The 16,236-nt window shown below is 34.9% G+C and overlaps 1 protein-coding gene across 1 annotated transcript in view; it reads right to left on the reverse strand.

The window, feature by feature from the left end:
• The window catches only part of LOC150105763 (uncharacterized), a 167,830-nt gene extending 152,003 nt beyond the window's left edge, over positions 1-15,827 (reverse strand). Inside the window, exons 1-2 of the mRNA XM_090394549.1 lie at positions 15,759-15,827; positions 773-898 (exon numbers count right to left, since the gene is read on the reverse strand). Of these exons, the coding sequence (XP_090250675.1) occupies positions 773-898 (126 nt within the window). The 5' untranslated portion in view covers positions 15,759-15,827. The remainder of the gene's footprint in view (positions 1-772; positions 899-15,758) is intronic.
• Between the last annotated feature and the right edge of the window lie 409 nt (positions 15,828-16,236).

Below are 16,236 nucleotides of genomic sequence, written 5' to 3' on the forward strand. Positions count from 1 at the left end.
AAAATGCAGTTCTTAGAACATCTGAAAGGAGGACATACTGAACCACATCTGTAAGTTATATGAACACAAAAACTGATTGTGTCTCTGCTAGTCATTACTGTTTAATTAATCCCAAACCACACACTTATAGCAAATGCGTGGTAGAATTTTGTACTTTTTTCCCCCTATAAATCAAAACACAGTATTCCAGAAAGTACTTACAGCAAGTTTGGTTGAATTTTTCCAATACATTTATCGCTACAGGACTCTGAATACCTCCTCTTCAATTATGGCAACCTTTGTATATACAGCACCTGCATAGCGCAATTAGAAGAACAATGCGATATTGTCCTTCAATTGAAAAGAAGACCTGAGGCTGATCCTCATCATGACAAGAGGAATCTTCATATGGGCTTTTTTAACTGAAGGTGAGTTAGTTGATCTCATAAAGAGGTAGCAGGACATTTTCTCCAGAAACTCAGGGTTTTCATCCCACATACACATAAAGGCAAACTGGCCAACAAGACATATGTAATTTATAGGTGGTAAATGGCATTGTGTGTTGATGGTAGTAGTGTCATATTGTGTAGTAGGAAGATTAAGTAGAGGAGACGCTGAGTTGTTGTGTAGCAGAGTAGTGTGCTCTCCCATGATGAGTCCAAGGACTCCTTGGAGGTGTTATATAATAATAATAATAATAATAATAATAATAACAACAACAACATATCAATTTGAAATTTAGTCTAAAATTCAAACGGATGACTAAAAAAATGAAAAGAAAGAAGAAACTTACGCTATATCTTGGAAAACTAGATCCACAGTAAGTACACGGCACATACTTCATGAGGCAGCTGGTGTTCAGGTGTTCATCATAACTCACATCATCGACCCAAGCAGCACAATACTCACAGTTCGGCATCTTAAAAATGCAAAAAAAAAAAAATAATAATAATAAATAAATAAATAAGGTGTCAATATTATTATTATTATTATTATTATTATGTGACACCTCCAGGAAGTCCAAAGATTCATTGAGGGAGGGCATAGCACCTACTCTACAACTCTCTGTTCTCACTACTACCAACTATTACCACCAACTACAATGAACTGCAGTTGCCTTCATCATCTACACCAATGCCATATATTGCTGACCACCACCACCACCACTAGTATTTTCACATACAATCACAAACATCCATACCTACGGCAGAATTCGAATCCAGCAATCTTTTGGCTGGAGAGCAGATACACTAACCACTCGACCAACCAGGCCAATGTCAATATATAGCAATGCAAAATATATACATAGCTGTGTTCTCTCTAACAAATATGTGTGAAACATTAGCCATTATTACTAAGAAGAAACTTGTTCTTCTTAATATAAGGCCCATCCATCATTAGGATGGGTAGATTCCCCTGATTAGGAGTCACAACAAATTAATGCAGCTGGCACATCACTCCTCTGCTGCATTTCATAAGGGCAAGTATTTTTTGGCTGTACATCTGTGTTCATTGGACCAGATTGCTTGTTCTGAGGGACAAAAAAAAAACGAGTTACTGGAAGAAAAACCCTTTATCCATATGAGACTGATTAACTCGCCATTTGATTCAAAAGACCTGATAAAAGTTCCTAATGTCACAGACAGAATTTGAACGTAGGTCTTTCTAACCAAAGGGCTCGTCTAAATCAGCTGAGCTATGTAGATCCCAAATCTACATGGCTCAGTTGTAGCTACAAAACTTCAATTATATTCAAAAAAAAAAAAAAAGTCATTTGTATCAAATTAAATTAAATGATCCTTGGAAAATACGTTTTTTGAATTCCACCGAACATCCATTATAAATAGATGTTCAAGTTAATGCAAATGACATATTTTCCAAATATCAGCCATTAGTAATATTAGACAACTAATATTACTAATCAACCATATTAGTAATATAGAAAAGGATCTGAAAGGAACTATTCAGTTGTTTGCCAATGATGCAAATTGGGTAGAGCAGTAGTTAATAAAGATGATGTTAAAATTTTGCAGGATGATTTGAACAGATTAACAGTCTGGGCAAAGGAGAATGGATATCAGTATAATACGGCAAAGTATAAGGTTCTGGGATGAAAATATTATCAGCTGTGTACCACAGTGATGGAACTGTACTCCAGGAAATTGATGAAGCCAGGGATTTGGAAGTGTTAGTGGGAGTTAAAGTTTAAAGGGCATATTGCAAAAGTAGCTAAAGCAGCTCATCAGATTACTTGGTTACTGAAGAATACCCTGATGAGCAGAGACAAACAGGTTATTATAGCTCTTCATAGATACTTGATAAGACCTCATCTTGACTACTACTACTATACCCAGGTGACCAGATTTCTTGGGGATGAAATCTGGTCACCTGGGTAAGCAGGCAGAAAAGAGGTTGATATGATTGAGACATACAAATTACTGAAAGGTTTTTACAAGATTAATAGAGGGGAAATTTTTCAGAACATCCTTGGAAACTAACTAAGAGTGTAGTTAACAGGGATGTCAGGCTTAGATTTTTTGCTTGGAGACTGGTGAATGAGTGGAATAGGTTGCTAATTTGTTCTGGGTGCCATGACTGTGAATGAGTTCAACGCAAAGTATGATACATACTGCGTAAATGGTGGATAGTGCTGGCATGATGCTAAGGGCCTCCCTCAGTAAGTCTAAGGACTCCATGGAGTAGCCAATTATAATAATAATAGTAGTAGAAGCAGTTGTAGTAGGTACTATTACTACTAAAGCATATCAAAGAAACCTGATAAAATCTAATTAATTATCCATATTTTAAACCTTACAAGTTTGGTAAACTTTAGCATACATCCTACATATCAATTTTTCACCAATGATAGCTAAATCATTGGCCATCTTTTGATGAAATATTAATGACTCATGACTCATGTCAAAAGTGAAGTAGATGAACAGAGGTGCTCAGTATATTGAAAAATATCAATGTGAATACAGCAGTGGAACTGAATGACATGTCTAAATATATTATTACTATTATTATTATGTGACACCTCCAGGGAGTCCAAAGACTCATCGAGGGAGAGTGTGCCAATGACTGAACTCCAGATATAAAGTTAAGCAAATTTCAGCACAATTAGTAGTTGGAAAGGGATCAATCGTTCAGTACTGGAGAGATTGGTGAGAAGTAGGATACAGAAATGGGTTATTAACAGCAGTATTCTCTGTGGTTATCAGCATGGATTTTTTTAAAGAAAGATCATGTTTTGCTAACTTCCTTATGTACTATAACAAGGTGACAAATAGCTTGGACAGGGGAGATGCATATACAGTAGTGTACTTGGATTTTGCAAAAGTTTTTAATGGACTGCCACACGAGAAACTGTTTTCCAATCCCCTCTGTTTCATTTACTGAAACAGATGGGATTGGATAACAGAATTCTGAGTTAGATCAGTGATTAGCTCTGGTATCAGAAGTTGTATATGTGGGTGCAGTATCCCAAAAGAGAAAATTCGCTAGTGGTGTGCCGCAGGGGTTAGTTTTGGGACCAATGTTGTTCAATTTGCATATTCATGATATTGGGATGGGTTTAACTACTGATATGCAGCTATTTGCAGATGATGCAAAATTGGGCAAAGCAATGCGGAGGCAAGCAAATGTTATGCAATGTATTCAAGTACTCCTGTAAGGAGAACTTGAATACATTGCATGAATGTGTAGGTAAGTGGAACAATCAGCTGAATGTTGCAAAGTGTAAGATTTTGAAATTTGGTAAGCAACGATGGGATGCAAAGTACACACTTGGTGGGGAAATTTTAAAGGAGGTAGAGGAGAAGAGAGATCGATGAGTGATGGTGGACAAGGACCTGAAATTCGGGATCCACATTGCACAAGTTGTTAAGGCAAACATTGGATAATGGCGATGATGCAGAAGACCCTGACATTCAGAAATAAAGGTTATAATGCCACTATCAATCAGATCTCATATGAATTATTGTGCACAAATTTTGTTGCCGGTAGAAACTGTCCAGAGAATTCACAAAGGTGGTCAAGGGTCTTTGTTATGTGGAATACGAGCACAGATTGAGAGAATGTAATTTGCAAAACCTTGTGAATAGGAGGAGGGGGGGGGATATGATTGAGACACATAAGCTAGTCAGGGTTGTTATTAGATTGATATGGAAGAGATTTTTTATCGAATGGAAGAGGGGGAGGGGTAGAACAAGCAGCCATTACTGTATAAGGAGGGTATGAGCAGAGGAATGAGGAGAAGGCTTATTGCATGGAGAGTGGTTACTGAGTGAAATACATTGCCTGAGTGTGTTATGAATGTAGACACATTGAATCAGTTTAAGTCATGGTTGGATGAGCATTTTGTGCAATAGTGTGTGCTTCCCACGATGAGTTTCTGAATCCTTGGAGGTCATATGATAACAACAACAATAATAACAATATTGATATTCTTAAGAACCAAGTCATCATAATATTCTATGATGCTTTGGTTCTAAGGCTTTCAAAAATTTCAGAGTTAGCTCACATAAAATTAAAACTTAATTCTCAACAAATATTGAAGCTCTCTGCAAGATGATATTCAAAGATGTCCACACAATGCACAACTTGTGATGACTAAATCAAGCACTTTACTTTTGAATTGAATTTTTTTTCCAAAAAAGCTTTTTATGGATGTTTATGTTTATATTGAAAGTTTTTTCACTTGGTTTTACTATGAATTAAAGGTGCCAAGAAATTATACTGTTGGTTTCATCCTTCATCCAAGTGTACACAAAGTCTGCACATGAAGTAACTTCTTCATGACTGGGCTACTTGTATTCAGAGGCTAACGACATCACGTTAATTGCCTTATTATCTTATAATGCAAGGTACACATCCTTATAGACATGTATAATGCTATGCATTACAGGAAAGGCCACTAACCTGACTGGTATTGACATTTATTGAGGTATGTTTAAGTGTGGGAATACCTCTCCAAAAACTCTGAGTGATCTACAAGATCACTCTAAATCTCCCTGAGTGACCCTAAAGGATCACTACTAATTAGTCCTGATCTGAATCAGGGCAGAAAACTCAGTGATGGTCCTACCCAGTGACAAGCAAAACATGCCACCAAGTGGAACCTCACTACTAACCTGGAAATAAGCAAACCCAATGCAAGCAATGGAGGGGTGTTTTAATAAAAATAAATAAATAAATAAAAAAACAGAAACTTTCAGTTAAAGAGTAAAATTTTTTGTAGGTGTTCAAAAAAAAAACAGACAAGCTCTAATATTCAAAGGGTAAATTTTCCTTCCAAAAGTGATCAAAATCTCTTGGGAACTATTTTTCCATAGATTTACTTTTATAATAGGGAGATGTATAATCAAACTAGCCACAACAATATTAATGTTCTTCATCTTTTAAATATGCAAAAATTCTTTTATTTAAATAATGATGATGTTTATTAACATCATCATTATTTAAATCACATTTATTAATCATGCATGTTATGATCACTGAAAATTAAACATTACTCATAAATAGCTTGCCTGTGCAGTAACAACCTAAAGTAATGAGATGTGGAGGACATAATGCACTTTAGCTGAAAAGACCTGGGTTTGCATCCTATCTAGGAAGCAAAAAAATCTTTATAATACCTTTTCAACAAAAGATTACTGAACTGGTCTTATATGGAAGTGGCAGGACTTTTTCTTTCAAAAACTTGAATGTTTTTGCATATTTTGGGGATGAAAGAATTTCATCCACCAAGACAAGCAAAACAGCCAAATGTTACCAGCAATCAACAGACATAATGCACGGTCATAAATTCAATTACTTTGGCTCTAATTCAAACTGAATCAAAGTCATCTAAAATGTTCATTTGCATCACTTGATGTGCAGTTGGAGTTACATAGACTAGTTAATTTCACTATTAATAATTAATTTAAAGTTAATTTTTAAGTGAGTTAATTTTACTATGGCCCTTAATTTCTCTCTCTCTCTCTCTCTCACACACACACACACATACACATTCTTTTAATTAATTCTAATCCGTAACTGCACTTACCTAGTGACACAGATCTTACTTCCCTCCTTCCACTACATGCAAGGATACTATATGTTCTATCTCTTCAAACACAATCATGTAGTTAAGGAAGACTGGTTATTTTATTGACTATTATTATTATTATTATTATTCATCTATCTTGTCTTATTATCTATTCCATATTATCAACCTAATATGGAAACCACTGTATTAAATAAACTTTCTAATTCCGTTGCTGGTACGGAATTAGAAATTCCGTACCAGCAACGGAAAATAAAATAAAATTGTGTTATTTTATTTTAATAAAATGATCTTGTGATGGTATCAAAAAAATTGGCAGTTGTGAAATGTAATGAAGCAAATGGAAACTGGGCAGCAAGTCAACATGGGGACAAAATCAACGAGGTTGTGAATTTGCTTTGCACAAAAAGAGATCGCAGGTCGGTCCAAAGTTTTCTTGGCCCCAAAGAGAAGCTGGCTGAATGGATGGTAGGTAGGAGGTAACAAAAGACTTATTGCATGTATAAAAATAACACTGAAAGCTGTGCAACTTGCAAAATCTGCTATAGGAAAAGAAGACTTCAAAGCAACATACAGATGGACAGTACGTTTTATGAAACGATATGGTCTCTTAGTTTGTGAAAGAATAACCGAGTGACATCTTCCAGACAACTATGAGAAAAATCTCCTTGAATTTCGACAGCTAATCATCCATTTAAGAAACACAACTACCATCTGTACAGATGCACAGATTGGCAATGCTGGTAACACACTACTGACATGTTTGTCACGTCATACGAATTCACTATCGACATGACAAAGAGTTAAAAGTGTATCTATGTATGCTACCAGAAATGAGAAGTCTGATTTCACTCTTATGCTAACATGCACAGTAGATGGTGGAAAGCAACAGCCGTTCATAATATTCAAGAGAAGGCCTATTGTAAAGGAGAATGAAATTTCCACCAGTTGTACAAATCCTCGTTTGTGCTAAAGAATGAAATGGATGAATCATAATTAATTGGCTGAAAAAGTGTTTAGTCCAAATGTTCAGGAGTGGTGTGCTCAACCTATTTCAGTGCTATAGGATTTCAACGCAGAAATGCAGAAAATCAAACCTGACTTTGTTATCATTCCAGGCAGCACAACTTGTCTGACTACAGCCATCAGAATGTTATGAACAAGATGATGAAGGATGCTATTTGTAAAAAAAAATGGAATTCTGTGGATGTAAGTGTCAACCTTCACTTACCAACATCGATGAGTGGATATCAGCCTGTTATGACCTGGACCTAGCTATCATCAATATTTCTTTTCTAAGTGCTGCATTTCCAACGAACCTGAAGGTAATGAGGATGATGTTTGGTGGGAAGACAGACAGTTGATAACAGAAGAAGAAAAGGATGAAGGTGAAATGTATCATGAAAGTAACAATAATGAAACAGACACAGCAACAATGGAGAAGTTCTGCTAGTGATGAATAAAATATTTTATGCTAATTATCAGACAACATATGACTGCCAATATAAAAATCTAATTTTTTGAAGAGAAACTTTATTAAACTTATATACACATATCTGGAACTCATGGAGAACTGTAACAATGGGCTTCAATTTTATTTTCAACTTTGGGTTTAAATTAGGCACACATGCTATACTCGACTGCAAAGCTGACCCTGACCCAACTGGACTGATTGGGGCCAAATTGGACTCCATGCTCTGCATAGTATAAAAGCAAGAAATTTAAATAAATTTAGTTTAATCCTTTATCCAAGTGTGTGCAAGCAAAGTTTGTGCCTGAAAGTATCTTCAGGACTGGGGTAAAGTGGTACAACACTGGGCAACTCCTTGCAAAGGTGGAGCAAGCTACCAACACTCCTATCTCAGTATCTCCCATAATGCAAAACACATATCCTTGCGGATATGTATAATGTTATGCATTAAGGGAAGGACCACTACCCAGACTAGTTTCGACCTTTATTGAGGTCTCTTCAGTGGGAGCCAGACCCAAGCAAGATGTGTTTTGCATTGTGGGAGATACTGAGATAGAAGTGTTGGTAGCTTGCTCCACATTTGCAAGGAGTTGCCCGGTCAACATCGGGCAACTCCACTTTACCCCAGTCCTGAAGATACTTTCAGGTGCAAACTTTGTTTGCACACACTTGGATAAAGGGTTAAACTAAATTTATTATAGTCTGACCAAGTGAAAAATAAACTTTCAATATCTTTCTCTAAATCCAGAGTAATTTAATAAAAAGGTGGCACACCGTTTGGCAGCTCCTATAGGAGGAGATGACCTTGCTAATGCTTCTGCCTGGTATCTCTACTTGGGCCTGGCTCCCATTGAAGAGACCTCAATAAAGGTCGAAACTAATCTGGATAGTGGCCCTTCCCTTAATGCATAACATTATACATATCTGCAAGGAGATGTGTTTTTGCATTATGGGAGATACTGAGATAGGAGTGTTGGTAGCTTGCTCCACCTTTGCAAGGAGTTGCCCTGTGTTGCACTACTTTACTGCAGTCCTGAAGATACTTTCAGGCGCAAACTTTGTTTGCACACACTTGGATAAAGGATTAAACTAAATTTATTATAGTCTGACCAAGTGAAAAATAAACTTTCAACATGAAATTTAAAACTAATAAAATTTTGGAAGATTCTACTAAACAAAAAATTCTTTATAACAGTTTCTGTTTTGTAAAAAATATAAACAATAAATATAATATTTAATTTTAAAAATTACTTAATAGTATATATTCCCAATGCTGCTTCTTCTTCCTCATGCTTGGTGTAGGATCTGCTATTTTACATGATACGATTTTAAGCGATTCCAACCGGCTTGCTGCAGAGTCGCATCATGCCAACTGTAACAAGCAATAGAATGTTCAGGGGGGGGGGGCTGATCTGCCTGTTTTGAGGAATGAAAAACCCGAGGGAGAAATAAATCCTCTTTTTCCATATGAGACTGACTAACTCACCTTTAGTTGAAAGAGAGCAGACAAAGGTTTCTCACCTCATGGATGGGAATTGAACCCAGGTCTTTCCAAACAAAGGGGCTTCCTCTATACCGACTGAGCTATGGAGGCTCCAAATATTCACGATGCCTAATTATCTTAAATTAGGACTCGACACTTCAATGATCTCGAAAGGAGGAGCATTTTCTATGGTGGGAACTATATGGGTATGTTTCTAAGCTGGAAATTTTACTGCAATTACTGAATAGAAGAGGAAAAGCATATGCTGTATTTCCAGAAATATAGAAAAGTGAAATTTTCAAAACAGAAGAAAAGATTCATAAACATAAGCCACTTATCATAAGAATAAAAACTATAGAAAAACAGTTAACTGTCTGTATTATTAGTATTATTACATGACACCTCCAAGGAGTCCAAAGACTCAGTGAGGGCACATCTATGCCCACGGCAGGATTTGAACCCACAGCCTTTTGGGCACCTACTCTATAATTCTTCGTCTCCACCAACTACAGTGAACTTACATCATCTACACCAATGCCATCTGCTACCCATCACCACTAGTATTTTCAAAGACAATCACAAACATCCATGTCCACGGTGGGATTCGAACCCACAGCCTTTTGGCTGGAGAGCGAATACACTAACCATTCGGCCAACCCGGTAACAAAAGCTGCAACCAATGAAATTTGAAAAGAACAACTTATAAGGTGCTCAGAGTTAAAACTAACAGTTGAAGAAAGCTGGTTTGGAAGATGAATAAAATATTTATCCTCCTCATTATAACGTTTCCAGTAAATTAAAAAAAAAAATCAGCAAACAGATGTAAAACGAAAAGAACAACATTATGATAGCTATACATAATCTCCTCAAGTTATTCAGGTATTGAGCTATGCAGAACAGGCGATTGCGAATAGCTTGTTTTTTTTTTTTTTTTAAAAAAAGTAACCATGAAGAGCTTTTCAAAATTTGTTCTTCAGTTATGAAACTTTTGATCCGAAGTCATACTAGTTTTTCACTTCTCTGTTCACTGAACTGACATGCTGTAATATTCTTTGCTTAATTGATCCAGAAGCTTTTTTTTCGTCATTCCTACATGCTTCTTACATTATAAATTTAGTGGTTTAATGATGCTGTTAAAATTAATTATGAAACCCTCATTTTGGTGGAACTATCTGCAAATTTATTTTAGTGCTCAACAAAAGTGCTGGTACTGAGGGTGAAAAGCATTTGTCAAAATGTATCTGTAAATATTTACAAAAATGAGATTCTTCTCTGTCCAAAGCAAGCTCTTTCATATCAACAGTTTGGAAAGTCCAATGCAGCTCAAGTTCTAAGGATTTTATGCCATGTTAATATTGATCTTCCCCTGAGTCTTGTACCTTCCTCCTCAAATACCAAGCCAGGAAGTTAGCCCTCGCCAGTGGCGCACCCAAAAGGGGGGGGCTAAGGGGACCTTGTTCCCCCCCGCCAAAAAAAAAGAAAAAGGGAAAAAAAAAACACTAGAAAATTTTCCAAAAATCTTTTCCTAATTAAAATTAATTATTATTTATTTTATTTTATTTATGTTGTGTCGTGTCTTCTATTTCTATACTACTTATGAATCAGCGATCATTGCAGATGGTCAGTTATAGATCGTATGCGATGCGATGCGGCCCAGGAGCGCTTAAACTTGTTAAGATGCCAGCTAAGTTTTCAACCGAGAAGCACGTTGACAACTATTTCATTTGTTGCTCTGTAACGACAACGTGAGAGTGCAGTTGAGGAACACTGAAGGCTATTTTCGATATAGTTGCATTGCTCCAAATCGGCAAAATTTCACTGATGTACATCGATGTCTGTAGGGAAATGGATTATTAGGTGTGATATTCAAACGTGAAATTGATCACCATGTTCAAAATAACATCTTCAAGCAGCACAATATAGTCCTAGAACAATATTTAGTGAATATCTGCATGTGGCGGAATATTGTAAACGACTATTTCGAAGGAACTCAATAAAGAATTTTGTCATTAGCAAGAAATTAGCATTATAGTTGACGCAGATTATATCACCAACGAGTGAATGTTTGTCATTTGTGCCGGCATATTTTGCTCATTACGAATATTATTTGAAATATGTGAAAATCTCATGAAACAGCTGAAACAAATTTTCCAAGTTTCGGTAAATATAGTGTGAACTTGGTGGAAATGGATTAAACCGTACTTTAACAAGCGTCGTAACACGAGAAACATCACGCCTTTAAAGGTTTCCACTTGGTTACAAAATAAACTATAAGAAATTATATTCTTGTTTAATCCTTTATCCAAGTTCAGGGGTTCTTGCATTTAGATAAATGATTAAATACGAATATAACTTTTAAGCAGAATGCTTTAATTTTGTTTACAAAATGGGCTATCAGGCCTCTTGGAGTTTCGTTACTCCGCTGCATTTTCCCTACAGCGTGTGGATTGTGCTCTTTAGGCCAGCACGCGCGCGCTGGCCTTATCTTAGCTGCTCGCGATTGTCGACACCTCCGAGCACAGCACGTGTGAAGTACGGATGTATCTATTCTAGGAACCATGAGGTCACAAGCAAGGTCACTGCGATGCGGTCCGGTATGCCTGTAGAGTAAGCTGTCGCATTTTTGCTATGCGATACAGCTTGCTGCGGCGATAGTGTGCGCTTAGCTTTACATTGAATACGAGACCGATGATACTCGACTCGAACCAAGATGTTCATTTAAAATTTCAGCCTTTGTGAAGTGTTCGGTCGTAGAGAAAAGTTTGAGAAACGCTGGTGTAGATGATGCGGTTCGTCGTAGTTGGTGGATTGAATTAGACTCCTTTGGAGGTGTCACGTAATAATAATAATAATAACTTGAAAAGTTTGTTTTTTTTTCAAAAAATGTAAAAATAATTTTTTCTTACAACTGTTATATCTCCATACCAATTCGAAATAGGATCCATGTTAATAAAAACTTTTTTTAAAACTTTTATTTATTTTTTTATCAGCCTACACACAACAGGTTGCAAAACCTATAGCACATCAGTTTCGTAGGGTGGATAATATACACACTATACACACTACATTGCAAAAGTTATACAGACGCCACATTTTCCTAGAATACTTGCATCCATAAACAAAATGATGTTCGCCGAACTGAATAAATGGGTTGTGTATCTATCCACTCTCCAATCAACAGACCAGAGGTTCCCATATATTTATACTGAACTCGCTTAAAATATTTCATAAATTTCTCGTTCTTCTTCCAGAAATATGTCAATAAATAAATTTGGCAAAAAAAATAGCTATAATTTATACAAAACTAGATATAAACTCAAGTATAAGGTAGTACTTCTACAAAGAGTTGGTTTCTTGAATTATATTATCGGGAAATTCATATTTTAAAAATATATTTAAAGTGTTTATAAGAACGTATCTTGTGGTTCATTTACGTTCTAAAGTCGCCGAGGGTCTATGAGTTTGAATTTTATTGTAGTGTATGACAATTATAGAACTTCAACCATGCAAAAGATTTTAAAGATGTCTCTCTCTCTCTCTGTATATATATATATATATATATATATATATATTAAAAAAATAGTTTCATATCAATAATAACACTCCTCCCCCCCAGAAAATTAAATCACACCATGTACATGTTTTAAGAGCAGGATTTCCGGATTATCTAACTTGGAAGGCCAGAATTCTCGGGTTGTGCGAGTAAACTGAACACCAAAGCTATAACTGCATTCTGACGATTATATGTCCTATTCTGTGGCAATGCTATAAAGGTCAGTATTAATATAATAATAGAGCATGTTATGCAGTAGAAGCTTCTGCGACATGATGTAATATGTCCAAGTTCTCTCGGACACCGTGTCCTTTTATCATTTAGTGGAGGAAGACGGCGAATGGTGTAATATAACACAGATATGTTGAGGCTTATGAAACAATTCTCAGTGTCCCAATAATTTTTGTAACACAGTGTGTGCAAATATATATAGTGAAAATTATTTGGATATACTGTACTTTATCTGAGGCATAGTGTATATAGAATAAGTTTTGCTGCAGTGTACACACACACATACACGCACACACTCACACACACACGCACGCACGCACACACACACACACACACACACACACACACACAACACAACACGATGTCGCAAAAAAACTGCGATACCTTTTTTTTCGACCTAATGTATATAATTATGTCCAGGCATAATATAATCAAATTAGTCGACTTAAAACACAGAAGGGTTTTATTGATATTTGTTTCCTATATGACAGAAAACATTACAGAATTTTTTTATGTTGTTCCCACCGAAAGGTTGTTTGTAAACCTATAGTGTATTTTGTACCTTTGGGCGGGCTAAGGATATTTTGTTTTCTGTTTTTATCAACTTATATATTTTTTTATATTTCATTTATTTTTTACATAGTCCGGGAATCCTGCTCTAAAGACCAAACATGGACCTTTTCCAAGCCACTTCAGGCCTCCAATAAGCGGAGCGGTGGTCTCACACCGGGCGATGACATTCATCTCCCACCTAATGGCAATCTCAAACATGTTTGAATCCCGCCATGGGCATGGTGGGATTCGAACCCGCAGCCTGTTGGCTGGAAGCTGGTACTCCAACCAGGCCGGCGAATTTTTTATTTATTTAATAACTTTTTATACTTTAAAATTGTTCATTAATTAAGGCAACGTATAAAAGGAGGTCATCCATCATAATGTTTTTGATTATATTGAGAAGATAACATAAACTCCACTGACAACACTAAAATGATATCAGACGACTCTAATGTTATGTTTCCATTTCACAATGGAAGCATAACATTAGAGTGTAATGAAGAAAATAATAATAATAATAATAATAATAATAATAATAATAATAATAATAATAATAATAATAAACTAATGTCAAATGGCGGTAATTTCTAGAAAGTCTGAAGCAAGTGATCTTATTGCATAACACAGCTAAAATTAAAGTGACAGCTACTCGAAACGATATTCAATATAAATTAAACGCGGTGCTTATACATCACGCATCTAGTTTCGTTTTTAGAAATATTTTAACACATGAAGGCTGGAATCAAACTCTAGAGCCAAATTGACATATTTTACTTTTAAGACTAACAATAACTAAAATTATAAATAACTGTTATGTAATCCTTTAAGACTGATCCTCACACCAAGTGAAAGACAGCTCTTTCATATGAATTACTGTATCCTTGTAAACCTTCCCCACCCCCCGATAAGAAAAAAGTAAACAAGCGCATAAACTATAATCACTCGGAAGCGACTTGCATCTATATCAAATTATTCTTGCACTGACTACTGGTGAGTTGGCTCTAGCAATTCATGAATTCCGTAAAAACTCAGATCTCTTCGAATTCCGAAAAAGTTCGCAATTTTTGGCCGCTTTTTTCAGAGAGCAAGGAGGACAGAATTTTTTACAGCAGTGCTTCGCGGCTTTTTTATGTTGTGTAAAGTTTTGCGATCATAAATCCAATCGGAACTACATAATAATAATAATAATAATAATAATAATAATAATAAATTTCTCAGAATGGAAATCATAAAATTAGTTAAATAAAAGAGCCAATAGGCTTCACTTCGGATGTTATGTAATCCTCTAAGACTGATCCTCACACCAAGTGTAAGCCTTGTAACGAATAAAAGATATATAAGACATAAAACTTTCATTAATATTTTATTGAAAAACATCTTTTTTAAGGATATTAAAATATCACTAACGGATGTGTAAAGTTTTGCGATCATAAATCCAATCGGAACTACATAATAATAATAATAATAATAATAATAATAATAAATTTCTCAGAATGGAAATCATAAAATTAGTTAAATAAAAGAGCCAATAGGCTTCACTTTGGCGATGTAACATTATTTAAATTAAGGGGATATTAAATCACACATTATTTAATTTAAATAAAATTAGTATTTATATTCACGAATATTTGACAGAGAACAGAGAACTTATTTTTGCCAGATAGACTGCAAGCTAAATATCTGTAGATGTAAATACTGATATCAAAAGTTTATTCCAGAAAAATATTATAAGCTTAAGCTTGTAATATTTTCTAAATCAAAACACTAAGAAATACATAAAACGTTCGTTTTAATGGTTTTATTCGGAGCACAGATATTCTAATAGTTAAGTAAACATATTTAAAGGACACCATAGGAATTTTAATCTCATTCCAATCAAGTATCTCATATTGCGGCTCCCACGTAGAAATTCACCTTTGATAAGTGAACGAAATGATTATATCTTACTACATATCAATTTTGTATAAAAAGTTACTGAACAAATATTAATCACAAATACCAAGAAAAAATGGCTATCTGCGTAGTTTTTACTAAACTGAATACTTCATCTAGGTCACGCATACATAATTCTCACATTCAACTTGAAAGTGATAGGCATATTTAAGAAAGGCATAAAATTTTCACTATCTTTCAATATATTAAATTATTTGTTATCAAATCCAAGGAAAAATATGCTAAACAAATATTTGTCAACATAAAAAAAGGACATTTGCGTAATAAACAGAATATATCTGGAGCGCGCGCACACACAGATTTAAAATATAAGTGACTAAGCCTTGTAACGAATAAAAGCAGATATATAAGACATAAAACTTTCATTAATATATTATTGAAAAACATCTTTTTTAAGGATATTAAAATATCACTAACGGAATACACTGCTGAAAATATAAACTATTCGAATATATGCCTATCCGAAGATAAATTAAAATTTCCATACCTTAAATATTAATAGAATTATCTACGCATATAAAATGACAGATGAAATCTGTTGCTTCAGACTCTAAAGAATGTTTTCCAAAAGATGTAAATATTTGCTTCAGAGCCCTCTTGCAATAAAAAATAAGAAAGAAAGAAAAAGAAATTTAGCAAATTATCCCACATTATATAAGAGTCTTTGACTCCAGGAAGTGCTTGTATAATAATAATAATACAAATCTTCTCTCATTGTATGTGTGTATTTATTGATTATTATATATATATATATATATATATATATATATAATTTTATGAAGAATTGAATGACTAGAACCGAGATTTAAGTAAAAAGGTTTTAATATAAAAACACTACTAGTTTCGGCCTGTAATAACAGCCTTCTTCAGGTGACATTATAAAAGAAGAAAAAAACACTAACCATTGAGGGTTAAAAGACTATGAACAACATAGACAGTCTCTATACATAATTAGCATGAAAACG

The sequence above is a fragment of the Typopeltis vanoorti genome, chromosome 6 (assembly GCF_054136105.1).
Source record: "Typopeltis vanoorti isolate ZY-2024b chromosome 6, IOZ_Tvanoo_1.0, whole genome shotgun sequence".
Taxonomy (NCBI): domain Eukaryota; kingdom Metazoa; phylum Arthropoda; class Arachnida; order Uropygi; family Thelyphonidae; genus Typopeltis; species Typopeltis vanoorti.